The following is a 21,737-nucleotide window of genomic DNA, read 5'->3' as shown; positions in this document are numbered from 1 at the left end:
TAAAAATCCAAAATGAATGTTATAGTATGAAAACATATGGTAATTGGAATAGATGTGTTCTAAAAGTGCTAGATTCTTTTTTTTTTAATTGAAGTATAGTTGATTTACAGTATTGTGTTACTTTCAGGTGTACAGCAAAGTGATTCAGTTATACATATGTATATGTGTATATCTTTTTTTTTCAATTCTCTTCCTTTATAGGTTATTACAAGATACTGAATATTGTTTCCTGGCTATACAGTAAATCCTTGTTGTTTATATATTTTATATATGGTAATGTGTATCTGTTAATACCATACAACTAATTTATCCGCTCACCTTCCCCTTAGGTAACCATGGGTTTGTTTTCTATGTCTGTGAGTCTGTTTCTGTTTTGTAAATAAGTTCATTTGTACTCATTTTTAGATTCTGCCTATAAATGATATCATATAATATTTGTCTTTCTCTGACTCACTTCACTTAGTATGATAATCTCTAGGTCCATCCATGTTGCTGCAAATGGCATTATTTCATTCTTTTTTATGGCTGAGTAATATTCCATTGTGTATATATATATATATATATATATATATATATATATATATACACTACATCTTCTTTATCCATTCATCTGTCGATGGACATTTAGGTTGCTTCTGTGTCTTGGCTATTGTAAATAGTGCCACCATGAACATTGGGTTGCATGTTTCTTTCTTTTTTTAATTCTTTTTTATTTTTTTTAAATTTTTATTTATTTTATCTTTGGCTGCGTTGGCCCTTCATTGCTGCGTGGTCTTTCTCTAGTTGCGGCGAGCCGGGGCTACTCTTCGTTGCGGTGTGTGGGCTTCATATTGCAGTGGCTTCTCTTGTTGTGGAGCATGGACTCTAGGCACACAGGCTTCAGTAGTTGCAGCATGCAGGCTCAGTAGTTGTGGCTCACGGGCTCTAGAGCGCAGGCTCCATAGATGCGGCGCACAGGCTTAGTTGCTCCACAGCATGTAGGATCTTCCTGGCCAGAGCTCAAACCCATGTCCCCTGCATTAGCAGGCGGATTCTTAACCACTGTGCCACCAGGGAAGCCTGCATGTATCTTTTCTAATAAGAGTTTTCATCTTTTCCCATTATATGCCCAGGAGTGGGATTGCTGGATCATATGGTAACTCTATTTTCAGTTTTTTAAGGAACCTCCATACTGTTTTCCATAGTGGCTGCACCAATTTACATTTCCACCAACAGTGTGGAAGGGGTCCCTTTTCTCCACACCCTCTCCATACAAGTGCTAGATTCTTATGTGGTAATTAATTTTTAGTCTTTTTAAAAATTTATGTTATAGTCCTTACCAGATGGACCTCTGGTTTAGTCACTTTCAGAATAAGCTACCAAAAGTTTATAATTTGGCAATAATACTAATAGTTAATATTTATTGAGAGCTTATGTGCCAGTTACTATGCTAATAAAAATTAACATTTAATATATGTGCCAGAGTATACATGGTGTTGTTTAATCACCACATCAACACTCTGAAGGGTGTTACTCTTATAACACACATGAGGAAAATAAGGCATAAAATTAGGTAACTTGCCTGAATTTACATAGCTAGAAAGCAACAGAGTTTGACTCTAGATTCTACTCTTGCCATAATGCTGATTATACCCAGACCCCTTAAAGCATTTATTAACTACCTTAAGGTTCATATTAATATTAATCATATTCCTTTCTTTAATCATCCTTTCTAGCTAATTCTCTCTTAGATATTCTAGGTATCACTTTTATTATTAAAAACTAACTTTAAGGTCAGGATTGTTTGTGCCAGATTACTTTAGGGTTTGCTAATCCCTCTTATTCTTTATGAAATGCTTCTCCATCGTGTCTCAGGCTAAAAACTCAGACATTGCAAATTTTAATTTAGAATCTCTCACTCATTATATTGTACCATGTCCCTAATCAGGTCACACCTTCCTTTTTCTCATTTTATTCATTTGTTTAATAAGAATTTATTGAGTACTTCCTATTTTCCAGGCAGTATTATACAGGAATAGACAAAACAGAAAAGTTCTATCCTTGTGGAGCTTACGTTCCAGGGAGAGAAAGAAAGACATCCATCAATCAATGAATGGATGGATGGACGAATGGGTAAAATATATATTCGGTGCAGTAAGTACTGTAAAGAAAAGCAAAGCAAGGAAGGGAGCATAGAAAATATTAAGAAGCTGGAGTTGATGTTTTACCTAGGGCAGTCAGGCTAGGTCTGACTCAGAAGATGACATTTGGCCTTAAGGAAATGAAGGAGTGAGCCATCCAACATCTGGGAGGGAGAGCATTCCAGGAAGAGGAAGAAAGAAAGTACAAAGACCCTGTGGCAGGAGCATGCTTGGGATACCCAAGGAGCATGTATGTGGCTCTTGTGTTAGACTAGAGTAAGCAAAGGGGAGAGTAATAGGAGATAAACAACAGAAGGAACAGGATACCAGAGCTTACAGGCTTGTAGCCCTTGGTAAGGGCTTCGGCTTTTTCTATGCGTGAGATAGAAAGCCACTCAAGGCTTTTGAGTGGAGAAGTGACAGGGTCATTTTGGAAAAGTAGGTTACATGTGCATCAAAGGTGAATGTGATAGAAATAAATGGTATTGAGTACATACATAAATTGTTAATGTGATTTTATTCCATTTTTCTCTCCATCTTGAAGGTGGTGATACTCATACTCTATGGATTTTTGCTAGTAAGCCCATATTTTGAATAGTGTGTTTAGAATGGATAATACATTTTAAAAAGGACTTGATCAAAGGAAAAGTCATTCATGCAAAAATACTAAAGTGGCCCAGAAACTCACCTACAAAGAACACTTAAAGGAATTGGGACATTGATCCCAGAAAAAGTAACTCTCAGGGGAAGCACACTGTATTCAAACACTTAAAGTGCTGTCAGACAGAATAGTAAGCAAATTTCAGCCCTGCCATTTAGTAATTTGGGTAGTAGGCAATTTATTTAAGGTGAGATCATGAAGGACTATGGTCAGAGTTTCAGTGTCTCCATCTTGTAAATCAGGATTATTAGGTACCTAAACAGTAATTGTAAGGGCAAAATGGAAGTATGTTAAGAGTAGTACTGTACCTGCTAAATAATAGGCATATCATAAATGATAACTTTTTGTTGTATGGTGTTGCCTTATTGGTAGTACCCTTATAATTTAAGAAAAATGTATAAGTACATGCTTCCAATATATGTATAATTATTTATAAATTATATACACGTACTGTTGTGAGTCCATATATTTTATTAAAGCTTAATTTCTTATTTTTTAGTTAAAAATGAAATAGAAATTCTCACATTTTCCCCTCATACCTTAATGGATCATCTTACAGACTCTTTGAGGTGCCAACTGCACTCTGGAAACCATTCCCTTAGAGTACAGAAAACTCTACCTACAGGGAAAATTCACAGAGAGACAGCTTTTGGCACAGCAACAAAATTTTAAAATAGCTATTCTGGTGTTTACTGTTTTAGTTATTGGTGTTATCATTCACCCAGTCACCAATGGCTAGAAAGTGGGAGTCTATCCTTTATTCTTCCCTTCCCTTATCCCAGCTATTAAATCATTTACAAGTCCTCTTAATTGTTTCTTCATAATTTATTTCTTAGCTCTCTTCCCTTCCAGCACTTTGGGCCCTCATGGTCTCTCTTTAATTACTCTAACGTCCGTCTAACTTTTCCCAAACTCATCTCCCAGTGAAAGTGTTTCCTCAGTAAACTTTCAGGTTATGAAAACTGAATATTTTTGCCTGTTGTGCACAAGGCCTTCATAAGCTGTCCCTTCTAACTCACTAGCTTTACATCTTGCCACTTCCCCATTTTTTCCCGTGTCCTTAGCCATACTGAGCTACTTAAAGGTCTTGAAATATATGCTCTCTCACCCTTCCATTCTTTGCGTCGACTGCTGCCTTTGCTTTGGAATACCGTCTCCTCCTTCCTGTCCTAGCTGCTTCTCAGCTTTCAAGATTCATTTCAGGCACAATCTCTTTTTAACTCCTCTAGTCTAGCTTACCTGCTTCCAGAGTACCCAGTGCTCACTTGTATTACAGTAGACTGTGATCATCACTTAGTGGAATTAAAGAAAAATAATTTACCACAGTGTGGCACAGTGCTTTTTGGTTAGTATAGTCTAGATTTCAGTTTCTGATTCTGTCACTTACTAGCCAAGAGACCTTGATCGAAATACTTACTTAACCTTTCTAAGTGTTTTCTTTTTGTTTAATAATGCTACCTATCTTATAGTATTGTTTTGCATATTATATGAAATAATGCATGTAAAATATTTAACACATTGTCTGATACTTACAGCAAATGTTAACACTTAGTAAACATTACCTGTCATTATTATTAATTATGCTGATAGTTGTTTGACAGTGAAATGGGCTGCCTTATGACGGAATCTCGGCATCACTGTAGGTATTTATTCAGTGACTAGATGTATATATTTCCTGGAACAATAAAAGGGATTCATAAGATAGGGAACTGTGTTTGCCATCATCCTATCCCACATCTATGAAAATTTCCTCCCCATCAGAATCTTTTCAAAGACTGTACATACCACCTTTAAGACATCATAACCAAAAGTACCCTGTTCTTCTTCAATACTTTCATAATATATAGCATGATATTTGTCACATACTGCTTTTTATGGTAAGTGTTTATAGTCATAAAACGGGGAGCTTAGATAATCACCTAGCACAGTGTGTGACACTAAGCACTTAGTAATTGGTAGATCTCTCCTTTCCTTCACCTGTTACTAGAACTTCATTCCATAGGCATTGAAAAGATATTGATAGTTTTGAGCCCACAGGTGATTTGATCACAGCAGTGATTTACCAAGATTAATAGGACAGTAAGTTGCAAGATGGATTGCAGGGGGAACGCCTAAGGACAAAGACAAAAGTTAATTAGCTGGTTCAGTATTTATACCTCATTGAACACTTTCCAGTTCACATTTGGGAAGGAATGTGGTATAGTGGAAAGAAAATAGATTTTGTAGGTAGGTGTTCTGATGTGTGAATAAGACCATCACATTCTAGCAGTTCATAATTTTTCCAGGAGGAACAGAGAATTGCTAGTTGAGATTTGTGTTTTTTCTCCACCCCACCTCCCCACCCCACAGTGTTATTCTACAAATTGTTGTGCATGGAGGATCAAAAGACACAAATGAGGGAATGTTATTCTTTTAAATATATAGGAATTAATAAATCTAAGGACTCACTGAATACTTCTATATCCTAAGTGTTTTCTTATGCATTATTTCATTTTTTAAAAAATATTTATTTGGTTGCACTGGGTCTTAGTTGCGGCAGGCGGACTCCTTAGTTGTGGCATGCAAACTCTTAGTTGCGGCATGCCTGTGGGATCTAGTTCCCTGACCAGGGATTGAACCCGGGCCCCCTGCATTGAGAGTGTGGAGTCTTAACCACTGCGCCACCAGGCAAGTCCCTGCATTATTTCATTTTATTTTTCACAATAGCTCTGGTAAATGATGTTATTTCCTTTTAACAGATTAGAAGAATGAAACTCAGAGGTTAAATCATTCATTACTCATAAGAGGCAAAGGAGGGGTGTAGTGGGTTTCAAAAACCGAAGTCTACTGATTATAAGTTTAATGTTTTAACATTTCACTGTACTGCTGCTGCATTGAGATAGTTGAACACACATGCTCATTTCTGTCACATGTTAACCTTGAGGGTGGGTAAGCCGAATGTAGTATCCACAATTATCAGCATATATCCATTTGAGCCTCAGTGTTTGTTTATACACAGAAACACACACACACACACACTCCCACCCAACCTTTAGAAAAAGAAGGCAAATCAGTCACTGTCTGTTTAAACTCCATTATTAGCCATAGTGAAGGGAGATATTGGTGATCTGCTTGCTCATAATTCCTAAATGATTAGATACTGGTTTTACACTTACCCTAAGCTTCTTATCTAAATTATCACCAGGAAGTAAACCTTTATCCCCAAGCTTCTCAGACTTTGATGGACCTACAGAACATCTAGGGATCTTGTTAAAATGAAGATTCTAGTTCAGTAGATTGCGATGGGGCCTAGAATTTGTTTCTAACTGCTCAGGTGATGCTGATGTTGTTGGTCTTGCATCTTTGACTTACAGGTGTAGAATTTTTGTTTTTGTCCCAAATATATAATTACTTATAAGAAGCTGCAATTGTAGTATACACAGTATTTGTGTTCTTTGCTTTTTTATACTTAACTTTTATCCCTATTTTCTGCATAATTTTCATACTTATGATTTTTTTAATTTCTATATAAACTGTAGAGTTAATATAACACTATTAGGAATTTACATCTATTCTCAGTTACTTTGCCATTCTAGATAGTGTGGAATTGAATTCCTCTCGGCATGTACCTTTTTGCTGTTTAATTATTTCCCTAAGATAAATTCCCAGTAATAGTTACTACGTCAAGGAATAATGTCTTTGTTGTTTAAAGGGTACAGAGTTTCAGTTTTGCAAGATGGAAAATGGATAGTGGTGACGGTTGCACAACAATGTGAATATACTTAATGTCACTGAACTGTACACTTAAATTGTGGTTAAGACGGCACATTTTATGTTATGTGTATTTTATCATAATTTAAAATGTTATAAATAAAAAGAAAGTTATCCTCCCTCCAAAAATATATATATATATTATATATGTATGTGTGTATATATTTAATTTTTTTTTCTGGAGGGAGTATATACATATACGTGTGTGTGTATATATATATACATATACATAAAGTATACTTTTATATTTTGTTGCATAATAAACCATTTGGTCTTATTAGAAAGAATGATCAAATTGTGGTGCCACCTACACATTTACCTCACTTGCACTAGTATTGAGTATCTCAATGGTTTATTAAAATTTTTGCTAAATGGTCTAAAATGATTCTTCAAGGTTGCCTTAATTTGCATTTTTATTTCTATCACAGTTGAAATGTGAACATTTGTTTTTGTGGGTCTTTTTACTATTTGTGTTTCCCTCGTATATGAAATGTACATTTATATCATTGGCCCTTATTCCTATTAGGACATTGATCTTTTTTTTTTTTAGACTTACTAGAGTCATTTCTATAGTAGAATATTTTAAGTAAATATTTTTTCCTATCTTTGTTGTCTTTTTAATTCAGATTTAAGTAAGTAACTGTATGCTTTTACATCCTACAGGTGAACTATGGAAAAGTGTGTAATGACAGTAGAAAAGGATTGAAATTCACTGTCTCCTGTGGCTGCAGTTCAGAATTTGTTTTTGTACCATATGGTAGCACCATTGCTGTTTATACAGTTTACTCAGGAGAACAGATAACTATGCTTAAGGGACATTATAAAAGTGTTGACTGCTGTGTATTTCAGTCTAATTTCCAGGTAAGAATGATATTTAGGGGAATTTAGAATGTTCGGGTAGCTAGCTTGCCAGAGTAGTTGTATATAAAAGAGTAAATTGCAATTTCATTCTAAGGAATTATACTTTTTATCCACATCTGAGCTAGAGTTTATTAAATAGAGGATAGATTTTTTTTAGGTGGCATAGGATGTCTCTGTGAATCAATATAATACTGTGCAACTTGACTGGGATAAATTCTTTCTTTTGTATATGGGCTCCATTTATTTGGCAGTTGAAAATCTCTGGCAAATTAAAATAATTTCTTGCAAACGAGCTTTTGGGAAAAAAATGGAACATATGTGTCTCATCTCAAAATATAGTTTTTGTATCTTGATTTACGTATGTGTGAATGTCTGAAATTTTATTTTTTTCTTATTTTCTGCCAATGGCTAATAAGTTTACTTTAGTGTTGATGCAACTTACATAATTTCTTAAATACCTATGGTTTTTGTTTGTTTAACATCCTAACCTTTCTCTTTCATCTCACCAATGGAGCAGATTGGTTTTTTCATAGAACATTTACATAGATTACCTCATATGCTCCTTTAAATGAGTCCCTAATGTAGCAAGATTGTTGGTATTTTCCCTGCATCGCAGATAACGAAAATGAGGCTCATGAAAATTAAATACTGAAAGAATGAATATTATGGGTTATTAGAGCTAGGAGGGAATTTGTCACCTTATTCATTCATTCATTAATACTCATTACTTAATTTGTGTCTGACGCTGTGAAGTAAGATATACAGGGCTGGTTTTTCAGCCAGCACACATCAGCATGGCAGTATCCATTATTAAAATACTCAAATTCATATCCTGCTGTTTGTTACATAGCTGTTATACTAAGCCCCCTAAGTGACTTCCAGCTTCACCCCCTTCCCTGGGGCCTCCTAGACCCAGTAACTAAGAGGGACCTTCAGACCCTGCTCCCTCTCTATGTCCAATATCTCTTCGGATTGGCCAGTGTCCTGATGTACCAATTATTAAATATTTTTAGTGTTACTTCTGGGAAAAGGCTACTAAGGCAACCAGAGGGGTGATGTGACTTGCCTCAAATCTGCAAGTAGATTGACAAAGCATGATTATCCCTTCAAAGAAATTCTTAGAATACAGTACCTCTTTTCTTATCCAGAGTCACTTAGAGACACAGCCAAGATTTTAACACAGTTATTCTGACTACCAGTTGTTGCTTTCCACCAAATCAGACCTTCCTAGAATGTATTGAAAGTATGTCCAGATATTTGATTCCCTTCAGTCCCTGGAATAGCTGGGACAAGCCTAGGATAGCCAGAGAGCTGGGGCCAGTTGCCTCCTGGCAAATACCATTCCTTTTATTTATTTATTTATTTATTTATTTAGCTACATTGGATCTTCGTTGCTGTGCGCAGACTTTCTCTAGTTGTGGCAAGCAGGGGCTGCTCTTTGTTGTGGTGCACAGGTTTCTCATTGCACTGGCTTGTCTTGTTGCAAAGGACGGGCTCTAGGCGCATGGGCTTCAGTAGTTGTGCTGCGTGGGCTCAGTAGTTGTGGTGTCCGGGCTTAGTTGCTCCGCAGCATGTGGGATCTTCCCGGACCAGGGCTCGAACCCGTGTCCCCTGCATCGGCAGGCGGATTCTTAACCACTACACCACCAGGGAAGTGTGCCAAATACCATTTCTATATGTGCTGTGCCCTAAGAAAGATTTGAATCACTGCATTACATCAGAAAGCTTCCAGCTCTTATCCCTATTATGATTTCTGAAAAGGAAAATAATTATAAATCTAAATTATAAAAGTAAAAGAGAGTAGTATTTTTGCCTCCATTCAGCATCAGAACCCTTTTAACCAATTACATGTTACACACAACCCACTATCTGAAAATAAAATTGATATTTATAGTAATTCTATCATAAATGTAAAAATTTGAAAATATATACCCAACATCAAAATAAATAATGATAATAACTGATTATTTCCCTTTGACTAAAATAGGGATCCATGAGTCCATTCTGCTATTAGTAAGTAATAAATTGAAAGTCTGATGAGGAATTTACATAATCTCAAGGTAGCACCCTACAAAATATTAATTACAAAGGTAAAATGAGTAATTTTACCTTGAAGAAGACTGGCATACATCAGCTTAATCAAATTATCAAAGTGTGTGATATTCCTGGCAAAGATACATCACCTGAATTTAATCATGAGGAAACATAAGACAAGGTTATCTGACCTTAGTGTATCTTGGGTATATATCTTCTCAGGAAACTAAATTGCCCTAGGGCACTGAGCATATGAAAATATCTTTGCATCATCCATAGTTAGTGTAACCATACATTCTAGGTTTAACAGTGCAGTCTGTAGAATTTTGTTCCATTTAGGAAATCCGATAATGTGTAACTAAATGTAATTTACTTAATTCTCTTTATATCTATATTTCCTATAAATCACTTCATAATCTTATTTTCCCTTTACCCAGAACCTTTACATATTTTTTTTAGAAAAATACTAATTGTACCATGCCTCAAATAGCTTTTGAGATGAGTAACAGTAAAACTAAATAATTTCATACCAGAACAGGAAAAAAAAGTTATAGTGTTAGAAATATTTGTGTAGAAATATATTTGCGAGAAAAATAAACATTTAGTCAGTCAGAGGTTTATAACCACTTAACATTTTGCTGTTTTTTCTTTTTAGCCCTTCCTCTTTGCTTAGTAGCTTTTTAAAAAATTGACCTAGTATTTTACATCCTGTTTTTTTCTTTTCACACTATGACTGTTTGGTTAACATCCTGCTCCTTTCTCTTGACAATATGAATATTTTCCACTGTCATTAAATATTCTTCAAAAATAAATTTAGTGATTATGTAATATCACATCATATTAATGCAGCATAAATTTAGAAATCATTACCCTAGACAATAATTTTTGGAAAATTATTATTTTTGTTATTATAAATATAATATTGATGATAATATCCTTGAATTTCATGTGTGTCTTTGGCATGACTTCCTAGAAATGCATACAGAAACTTCTGACACATGTTGAGATTTCATTCTCTGAAAAGATTATAGCAATTTATACCCTCTGTATGGGAGCGTATCTATTTCACTGCCGCATAGGAATATTTTCAGTACTAGCCAATATAACATATTTCTGAAGTTTTGTGGGGAGGTGAATGAACATTGTTCAGCGTGTGCAGGCAGCATATCCATAAAGACATTGACCCTGACTGTGCATCAGCCCAAGCTGCTTATAAAATAAGCTTCTCAGCAAGCATGGCATATATGTCTTAATGCTCTTTAGTTGAGTTCTTTTTTTGAACTTTTGGTCTATTTTAGCTAGAAACTCATATGGTTTCTTCATTGAAGTCTTTATTAAAGCTCAGTTATTGACAGAAAAGGACGAAATTTATTTCTTCCATTTTTTTCTCATTCTCTGACACTTGAAATAAATGGATACTATGGGGCTTCCCTAGTGGCACAGTGGTTGAGAGTCCACCCGCCGATGCAGGGGACACGGGTTCGTGCCCCGGTCCAGGAAGATCCCACATGCCGCGGAGCGGCTGGGCCCGTGAGCCATGGCCGCTGAGCCTACGCGTCCGGAGCCTGTGCTCCGCAATGGGAGAGGCCACAGCACAGAGAGGCCTGCATACTGCAAAAAAAAAAAAAAAAAAGGATACTATGATTGATTAAAAATTACAGTGATTGTTTTTGTGAATTTTAACATGTTAGCAACATGTTAACATATCATAATACTATTTTTAAATACAAAACAAGTCTTTACTACATCTTAAACAGAAAAAAACATCAGCCCAGTTTCTTTGGGGAGTAGAAATAGAATTAATCTTAATTAATCTAATCTAAGAAATAATCATTTAAAAATTGATGTCATTTATTTCAGATTGGCACCAGCTTTAAAGTGACCTACAATTACATCTTTGCTTTGTGTTATAGGAACTTTACAGCGGTAGCAGAGACTGCAATATTCTTGCTTGGATACCATCCTTACATGAATCAGTTCCTGATGATGAGGAGGTAAAATATTATTTATACAAATTGAACAGTGACTTCTAAATCATAAAAAAAGTTTTTATTAATTTACTTTATATGAGAGAAACTTTTAAAGCATTTCTTGCTATTTTGTGATTGTAAAAATAATTTGCCTCTATATTTGGAAAATTCAAAAAAATATTAAGAGAAGAACATAAATTTCTGAAGTTTATTAATTACTATTAACATTTTGATTTAATTCATTCTTGTTTTTTCCTGTGCGTACTTTTTAGCATGGTTAATATTATGCTTGAACATACAGCTTAGCATCCTGCTTAAGACTTTTTCCATGTCATTAATAAGTATTTGTAAATATTGTTTTTAATAATATAGCATTCTGTCATTTATTTACCATAATTTACTCAAGTATTTTCCTATTGGAAGACATTTCTTTTGATCATTATAAACACATCAAGGTAAATATCTGTTCAAAAATTATTTACATTTCTGATTACTTCTTTGGTTAGATTCCTAGAAGTAGTGTTACCTCTTGAGTTATCACGTATGACATGTTTAAGGTTCTTTATTCACACTATCAAATTTTATCAGTTTACACTTCTACCAGCAGTCTGTTAGTGCCTATCTCAGAGCATAAACTGGTACAAATATGACAGTGTGAATAAAGAACCTGAAAAATGTGGTGGGGAAACAAAGATAAATAAAACATGATTTCTGGTCTTAGGTAGTAGCCTCTGAATTTTTTTACTTTTTTGTCAAGCTATCTAAAGGTGAAATCTTCCAGATTTCATCATGTGTCTATGATTTATTATGGCTTTGATTAGTTTTAGTGTACACCTGCTTTAAATACTGAATTTTTTTTTGTACAAAGCTTAATATGTTCAAATAATTTGGTTCAGCCATTGATTTTGCATTATTATTTAATTACTGTGTCCTGCTGTTTGGGAATTACTATATACATTAAATCCAACTCATAATACTATAAGCCATGTTAGAAAGTTTAACAATCATTCACCAAATGAAAACTATAAAAAAAAAAAAGCTAGAAATAAATCATCTTTGGGCTTTCGTGGTGGCGCAGTGGTTGAGAGTCCACCCGCCGATGCAGGGGACACGGGTTCGTGCCCCGGTCCGGGAAGATCCCACATGCCACGGAGCGGCTAGGCCCGTGAGCCATGGCCACTGAGCCTGCGCATCCGGAGCCTGTGCTCCGCAATGGGAGAGGCCACAACAGTGAGAGGCCAGCGCCAAAAAAAAAAATCATCTTTGACTTATGTATGAAAAAAGGATATTATTTAGAAGAAAACTAAATTGCTTATTTTATAAAGAGAGTATGTGACTCTGATGGTTTATTTCCTCATTATATAGTTACAGTGATAGTTTGAACTCCCCATCTAGAAGAATTTTTGTATATGGGAAGTTAAGCTGAACAAGTAGAAATCAAACAGAGGTACACAAAAAATAGGTTAGCTTTATAGTTAAGCTTTAGAGCTATGAAACCTTACCGTTTAAAATGCACTGTATATATTCTTTAGGATAGGCACCATTCTCAAATTAATATAAAATGGTAAGTGCTAAGATTATTTCCACAAAATTTTAGTTTGAAAGATTTCTGTGAATGTAGGTAGAACATGAATATGATCACGATGCAGATCCCAATAGAGAAGTCTGTCTACACTAGACCCTGTTCCTTACATGTATATTTACTATTTAACTCATATTTAAAAGTATTTTCATCTCACCTATCAAATGAAGGACTGCTGCAGTTCCCCAGAGAGGCAACTTAACACAAAACAAAGCATACACATGCACATACTCACACACTCGCTTTATCTGTAGTTTCAGGTAAACTAAATAATAGTAATACTGGTAACTGGGTTCGAATCCCAGTTCTGCCATTCATTAGTGATCTGAGACAAGTTTATGATATCTTCAAACATCAGAATCATCAAAGCAAAATTGTTCTTAGGTTTCCTTTCAAATCCCCCCTTGAGATGAGATTTACTTCTCCATCAACCAACATACAATCCCTTAGGGGTGTTTTCTTCTGATATCCAAGATAGAAGAGGAACTTAGTTCTACCATAAGAAATTGAAGGGCATTGGGCAATAGGGGCAGGTTTTATGGTCTTTAAGCATAAATCCTGTTATTTAATTGGCAGGCTGTTTTGTTATATTCTGAGGAATCTACCTTCCTTTTGCCCCCTCTTCCTAACATTTGGTCACAATCAAAGCAAGCCTATGTAACTCCTACTCACTTTTTCCTGGCTGAGATCTCTAGGGTGACTATATTACAGTTTAAATCTGACCTCTCATCAAGAATCTTACTTTATTTTGACAGTTACACAATATGTAGCTGTTTTATTTACCACTTGTGTAGATGTATAATCACTTGCTATATTGAGACAACCCTATATTCTACCTATAAAGATTTTCCACTAATTACCAGTAAGAAATTTAGAATTTATCAAGATGCATGTATGGAAGATGGTCCAGTTTGGTTTTGTTCTTCCTTCCCGTTACATGGACCTGAACTATATCCCCTTTAAACTCATGCTTCCCTGTCTCCATAACATTCACAACTATCTGTCAGTAGAACAGGCAGGCTGGATGGATATGTTCAAGCATAGAAAGAATGTCCACTAGGAGGAGATGTTGTAAAGAAAACTGAAGTAATAGATGGTAGTTAACTTGATCAGTAGGTCTCAAACAGTATTTGTGTACCACATCATATATAATATTTTTACTGAAGCTTTCAATTACAAGTAAGATGTTTTATTTGTGTTTTTTAACAATAAAATGTACTTCTAATAATACTGCAATATATTCATATTGTTATCCTTTACTGCTATAAACAGTAAAATTTATATGCAACTGCCTTTCCAATTTTCACTTATTTTTGTTTGCTTACCATAGCAACAATAATTTACATTAAAATATAATTTTGCTTCTCTGTTGATTTTTAAAATGAAATTTAAGTGTTTAATAGGTTACATATTTGGCTTCCATAGTGAAATTAGAAGGCATGGCCTTTGTGTGGTTCATCTACCCAGGGACATTTTGGGGTAGATATCTAAGGCAGAGTTAAAGGCTTTTAGAGCTAGAGTAGGGAAGAATAATCACCTAACCCCTAAGGATAATACATCTTTAAATAAACTGTCACTAAATAACCTAACTTGGTAGTTAAATTATAAACCCAGAAAGGTAGGAAATTCAGTAAACACTTGGATGAAAGAATAAATGAACAGTCTTCAGTATGCTACTCTTGCAAATCAGTGGACTGCTACTAGAAATAAGTGAATAGTTTGCTGAGGTTTGGTAATAGTTTTGGATCTGGACACCAGGTATAATGGAATTTTGTTTGTGCAACTAAGTGACAATAGCCAATGTTACGTTTAGTAATGGTGACAATACCACCATTAGATTAAGTAATGGACTCAGATCTAAGCTTTAACAACTGTAAAGAATACCTAAATTCACATATTGTTTTCTGACTGTCCTGGCTGATACTTGGGGAATTTACTGCAAACACCCACTATTTCTACTGTTATCATTGTTTGAATTTTAAGAGTCTAAATCATCATGTTCATCAAAAGGAAATGAACATTCTCAGAGATACAGTAGGGGCTACCCTTAACATAAAATATTGCTATATGTTGTAAAAGGTAATATATCTAAGATAATTTAAGAATAATCTAAGAACTAATACATTATTGGATTTGGAGTCTGAACAAACTGGCAGCAGACATAAAAACTGCAGAGTAGGAAGCACACGTGGCTCATAATGCCCAGATACTCAAAAAAGAGATCATTTTAAAGTCCTTTAATCATTTGCCAAAGAATAAGAAGGTTAGCCATTCAAAAAATTTCTCCAGACAAGTGAATTGATTTGAAATACCACAGGTAATTAAAATTCCTCTGTTGCTGATTACATTTATTATTAAAGTTGTGAGAGTACTGTGATGTTTTGTTATTTTAGATAAATACCATCTAATGCATGTTCTCTTTCACAGAAATCTCCCAGGGAAACCTATGTGCTAATGACAAAATGTTACCGTTTCCAATACATTTTACCTGTCTTTTTCAACTGCTTTCCTAACTACATACATACATACATACATACATAAATAAACCTCGCCACTTAATACCAAAAATGATATTACTCTGACGAACACCTTATTCCCCACATGTGGATATTTGCTTATTTATAAAAATCAGGTCCATCCAAGCAGTAAAAAGTTGCTCACATTAATAATTTGGGCTCTCAAGTCAGACTGTAGACCTGAGTCCAGGCTTAGCCACATGGATATTAATGTGCCCTCTTCTCCAGGTAACTCCAAAGAGGTGTAAAAATGCCTTAAGTAATAGCAGCAGCAGCATATGTGTGTCTGTGCGTGTCTGTGTGTGTGTATGAGGTAACTACTTTGAAGGAAACAGATAATTTAGATAAAGTCTGATATGTCTATTTAAAATGAAGTTACATTATTTTATATTGTATGCGGGGTGTTTCTTTTGTTAACTTTTGGTTTGAAATTAACAATTATATAGTTTCTTCAAAAATAATCTAGTTGCTTTTTATCTGATATATTTCATAACTATATTGTGAGCCTAAAATTATGAGGTAGAATAATTGAGTCTTTCTTTTTTGCCCCTTTTTTTTAGACTTCAACCAAAGCACAGTTAAATCCAGCATTTGAAGATGCCTGGAGCAGCAGTGATGAGGAAGGATGACTATCATTCTTAGTACCTTTTTGTCTCTATTGATGAAACTTTTAAAACAGGACTGTTTTATTTTTTTAACTGTCCAGTGACAGCTAAATTAGCCCTGAATTTGGGTGGTTTTTTTCCTTTTATTTTAAAATGAAGTTAATAGTTGCATGAAATCCTGCAACAGAGTTCCATATAGTTTATTTAATCAGAACATGTCTCCTTGATCCCAGTTGCTGTTGTCTGCCGCAGCCCGTATAGCTGTAGTAGGAGACAGGTCATGGTAGCCCCTTTGTGGGAACTTGAGCAGATTGTGTGAACAATAAGATGCAGTCTTAGAGGATGAGCACGTAGAGGTTATCAGCACTGACCTTCTTCTGCTGGTTGTACCATCACCTTGCTCATTTTCACTTTTAAGAATGATTTTACTGAGGATTATATCAAAAAGTATAGTTGAGAAGTTAACATCAAAATTTGTTTATTATTATTTATGTATTCCGTTTTTGCAATGATTTCATTTACTTAACCGTTGTCTAGCTTTATGTTAAATTTTCTTGAACTCATTGCCTTCCACAATCTAAAAAGTGCGTCACAGGAGGTATTTAACTTAGGGAAAATACCATGTTTCCTTTATTTTAATGCATCAGATGGCAGCTTAAACTACTCTTCTATGAATCTGTTTAAGATGTGACCAAGTCCTACTTCATTCATCAAAGCAGAAAATATCCTGGCAGGGAATTTGGCTTAAACATGAAATGTCATAAAATTTCTATTTTATTTTCCACTCTTCTTGTGTCATAACCCACAAGTGATTATCATGAACCTAATCTTATATTCCCTTTCTTTCTGATTCTATCAATAGGAGGCTAGTTAAAGAGGTTTTTGTGAGCTTGAATACCAAGTATACAGTTGTTGAGTTTTTAAGTGTGTGTTAGGCCTCATATCAGACCTTTCTGGCCAAACGTTTTCCATACGTTTACTTTATAGTTGATCTTCTTAAGCCCTGACCATTTTACTCTCACTTTTTCTCACTTGGTGAGGATTCTTAACAATCTTTGAGAATGCTACTGAAATTGGAATTTTTTTTTAATTTTAAGAAAAAAGGAGTCTTTCTCCAAACTTCAAATACACATAGGTAACTGGTACATTTCGAAAAGGTCCATCTGCTGGGGATGTGGAATGACTACCCTCCTAGAGCCATGGGATGAGTCTAATCCACTGACTGGGCAGTGCCAACAACCAGTGAGGCCTTGTCAGTACCTCGTGTCTGCGACGTTACATGTTCCTGTAGGCATCCATAAACCATTTTCCTTTTCCCCTCTGAGCTTTTCTGAGTCAAATCTCCGCCTGTTCCTCAAAGTAGTCGGAGATGGCTGCACCTGAGCACTCACCTGTGTGCTGTGGGCCATTTGTGGGTTTGGTGTGAGGGCCTTCTCAGGAGATCATGGCTCCCCACAAGCACTGTTCAGGTCACAAGCTTCTCTCTGCTGTGTCTGCTTCCTGCTGTCGCAAGCAATCCGTTCCCCACACTAGTAGGGTATAAGAGGTCCCATCCCTGGAGACCGTGACTCAGTGTTTAATGAAGAAGGAGAGGAGGGGAAAGGAGCACCAGTTTCCAGCATGTCCCCCGCCAAGACCTGAAGAGTTGATCCAATTAATTTTAAACATACAAAGCCCTGGTCCATGCATATGGGCCCTCATAAGAGCTGCTGCTTATCAACATGCAAAGAGTCTCATGCTCAAAACAAAAAATGTAAAAGGTGAAGTTGATGCCACCGTTGCTTTCCTAGATGTAGACCCTAGCCCCTCTAAGGTTGATTAGGACACCCTAGAGAAGGGGGGGCGCTGCTTACAGAGAGGCCACTAGCGACCAATAGGAGCTTATCAGGTGAACACCCAACAGAAAACAAAAAGGAAAAGTGTTAGTCATCTAGAGGTACAAGCCATTCTGTAAGTTTTAAAAAAAAGGTGGCAGTGTGAGGAAGGGACTGATGATTCCATGGACAGGGGCAATCCCGGGGGTAAGTTGCCCAGAAGCACCTGGCCCCTTCAGCCTGCCTTTTTTCCTCTTATTAGCCAGAAAAAGAAAGTAAAGACTGCACCTTCAGGGTGCAAAAGCCTGAAACAGGAAGAGAACAGAAAAACTGACTGCCACTTTAGGTGGATACAAGCTCAAGGGGAGAAAAAAACAGGTACTTTAAATCTTAGGTACTAAGCAAACACCAATCTAGCAAACATAATGCTAATTGTGGATTACTTAATGATTTAAAAGCAAAAACAGAAAATAAAAGGTAATTGAATAATGTATACATAAATATAATATTAAAGCAAAGTTTTATAATTTGATGTAATTGTAAATCCAGAATTTATATACTAAATGAATATATTAAAGAATTTATATAGCAATAAGATTAAAATGCCACCTTATGATGGATTACTACAACGTTAATGATGTGGTCCCATCCATTGGGGCCCCCATACTCAATATCCAATGTCATTTCTTTTAAATTTTATTAAAGTATAATTGATTTACAATGTTGTGTTAATTTCTGCTGTACAGCAAAGTGACTCAGTTATACATATATATATTCTTTTTCATATTCTTTTTCATTGTGGTTTATCACAGTATATTGAATATAGTTCCCTGTGCTATACAGTAGGACCTATATTTTATCCATCCTATATATATAATAGTTTGCATCTGCTAATCCCAAATTCCCAATACTTCCCTCCCCCACCCCCCTCCCCCTGGACAACCACAAGTCTGTTCTCTATGTCTGTGAGTCTGTTTCTATTTTGTAGATATGTTCATTTGTGTTGTATTTTAGATTTCACATATGAGTGATATCATATGGTATTTGCCTATCTCTTTCTGACTTACTTTGCTTAGTATGATAATCTCTAGGTCCATCCATGTTGCTGCAAATGGCATTATTTCATTCTTTTTAATTGTGTGTATATATATTTATTTATTTATTTATCCCACATCTTCTTTATCCATTTATCTGTAGATGGACATTTAGGTAAATAGTGCTGCTATGAACATAGGGGTGCATGTATCTTTTCGAATTATAGTTTTGTCTGGGTATATGCCCAGGAGTGGGATTGCTGTATCATATGGCAACTGTATTTTTAGTTTTTTGAGGAACTCCATACTGTTTTCCATAGTGACTGCACCAGTTTACATTCCCACCAACAGTGTGAGACCCTTTTCTCCACACCCTCTCCAGCATTTATTATTTGTAGACCTTTTAATAATGGTCATTCTGACCAGTGTGAGATGGTACCTCATTGTAGTTTTGAATATCCAATATTATTGAAATTACTGATTCTATTCAGTCAACAACCTGTAAATATTTTGCCCCTGTACACTTGGCTAACATGTTCTGTTCAGTGCCTATTTCACCAGCCTCTAGCTGCTGTTCGCCTTCACTTCAAAGAGACAATACACCTTTTCCAGACTATCTATTGGGTACCTCAGCAGCTTTGCCATCACAATCTAGGCAGACAAGATCTCAACTGCATCCACCTTTTTCCAGGAGCACAGGTGTGATGTTACATTGATGACATCCTCCTCCAAGGAGACTCATTTGATATACATTTAAGGTATACAGGTCCAACATGTTTTAGTACTTTGGGGGTTCTGAAGGCAACATATTCTTTATTTACAAATTTTACTTCCAAATTCAAATCAGTAGGTACTCCCGTTAGTGCCCTGAAGGACTCTTTCACCAAGGAAATTTTGGCAACCTCTTGTCATACCTCCTGGAATCTCTAGACCACGTAGGATGGCCATAAGTTGTCCAAGGGCTTACGATGCAAAAAACTGCCCTCCCAGCCTCATACTATACTCCATTAAAACAACAAATAAAATACATGCTGAGCTCTCTGGAAAATAGAGGCTCTCACATACTCTGAGCCTGTGACCTTTCATACCCAACTGCTTGTTAAGCGTTGGGTCATAGAAACAATACACCAGAAACTCAGCACAGCTACCAAGGCCTCTTTAGACAGGATGGAGCCGAACCTGAGCTCTCTGGCGTATTCCACCTGCAGGAGGAGGTGGCTTCCCCTGTCCTCAGTCCCTTGTTAAGTGCCATGGTGCTGGAGGATGTCATCCCTCCCCCAGATCACTTGGCTGCTCAGAATCCACTTGGGATTAACTGAATGAACAGCAATGGGAGTACATAGACTATGCAAATGGCACTGCTAACCATCATACATGATGGAGCTCAATGAAATGTTGCTGTTTTCCATCTCAGGGATGTCCCTAATAATGGATGGGACCCAAGAAACAACACACTCAACCAAACTTCTGGATGCCCTGGCCAACAGGTAGCCTCATTTCACATTTATTATAAACTGTTGGGTCATTGCCTAAAATTGTCCCTTTAAGGGAGAAAAAAACTAACAAAACTGGGACTCTCTTGCCTCACAGATGTCCAAAATATAAGTCAAAATCACACATCTCCATATATATTTAGGCCACAATACAAGGCCTTTCCAATTGCACGCCATACTACTTTTAGAGTTACAGATGTTATTGTTAATAACTAAGATATACATTTTTCTTCTAAAAATACACAATGCTAATCTCTTGGAAAAGGTATTCAATAGAACTTTCACATCCCTTGTAGGTATCAGATAGCCAGTTTAATTAAGAGACATAATGGTCTCACACAGCTCTTTTTCAAATTCCACTCAGGTAAATGGACCCCTAAATGGGTCTCTATCTTGCTCTAGGCCTTAATCTCTCTTAATTCAAGGCCCCTTGGCCAGTTTACACCTCACACCAACTTTTAAAAGTTTTCTTTCCCCCTTATATTTAAAGGGGATGTGCATTGCCTCCGTGTATATAAAGACTCCTTGTAAATGAGACCCTTTTTATAATGTCTTCCCATATCTTTATAAATGTTTTATCATTCCTTCATCCCAGAAGGGCTGGAGGCCAGATCAAGGGGCGCATTAACCAAATTGTCCATATACTAGACAGCTGTTTACCTGATAGAGGACCCATTTGAGCTGAAACTTCCACCAAAAACAAAAGCCCTCTCAGTGCAGCTGCTTATCTTCCTGTTGACTGTTGGTCTTACTGCTATTGGTCTGTATACTTTCATTAATTTACAGTCTGAAGACCCAAACATGGTAAATGTGAGACCCCACATCACCTCGAGTGGATACCCTCTGGGAAAGGATACCCCAGCCCCGTATCCCAGAGGGCATCTCCTACTCCAAGTGCCCATCATTGGAGATGACTTCAATCTGACACTAAAACCTCGCTTCCAGCAACACATGGGTTGCCTCTCCTAAGGCACAAATTGTACACAGGACGTTTTTGCTTTTCTTCCTTTGATATTAGGGATCCCATTACATTTCTGAGCTACTGTCTGCCTAGCCCATGATCCTACTCCTTGTTCTTTGCCAAAAGGCACACCCCTCATACCTGTGCCTAAGGAGAAATCTAGTAGAGGTTACTGCTCTCTGTGTTCTAAATTAATGGAGATTATTGCTTTCCCTGGAGGCATTTGCCTCGTATTAGTCAAATCCCTCAGCACTTTGGGGAGAGGACCACCTAGTTCCCAAGGCATTTTCCTACTCTCACCTTGTGCCTCCCACCATGATCGCCACAACCACTCTT

The 21,737-nt window shown here is 36.3% G+C and overlaps 1 protein-coding gene across 2 annotated transcripts in view; it reads left to right on the top strand.

Moving 5' to 3' along the window:
- Positions 1-18,745, top strand: part of ERCC8 (ERCC excision repair 8, CSA ubiquitin ligase complex subunit) — a 61,200-nt gene extending 42,455 nt beyond the window's left edge. The window contains exons 9-11 of one of the 2 annotated variants that reach the window (XM_079918518.1): positions 7,195-7,392; positions 11,340-11,420; positions 16,055-18,745. In XM_079918518.1, the coding sequence (XP_079774644.1) occupies positions 7,195-7,392; positions 11,340-11,420; positions 16,055-16,123 (348 nt within the window). In that variant the 3' untranslated portion in view covers positions 16,124-18,745. The remainder of the gene's footprint in view (positions 1-7,194; positions 7,393-11,339; positions 11,421-16,054) is intronic. The other variant, XM_079918517.1, reaches the window with a different exon arrangement.
- Positions 18,746-21,737: the final 2,992 nt, after the last annotated feature.

This window comes from Stenella coeruleoalba (assembly GCF_951394435.1).
Source record: "Stenella coeruleoalba genome assembly, chromosome: 3".
In the NCBI taxonomy this organism is placed as follows: Eukaryota; Metazoa; Chordata; class Mammalia; order Artiodactyla; family Delphinidae; genus Stenella; species Stenella coeruleoalba.
The sequence above is the reverse complement of the archived record's forward strand: the minus strand, read 5'-3'. Positions and strand labels throughout refer to the sequence as shown.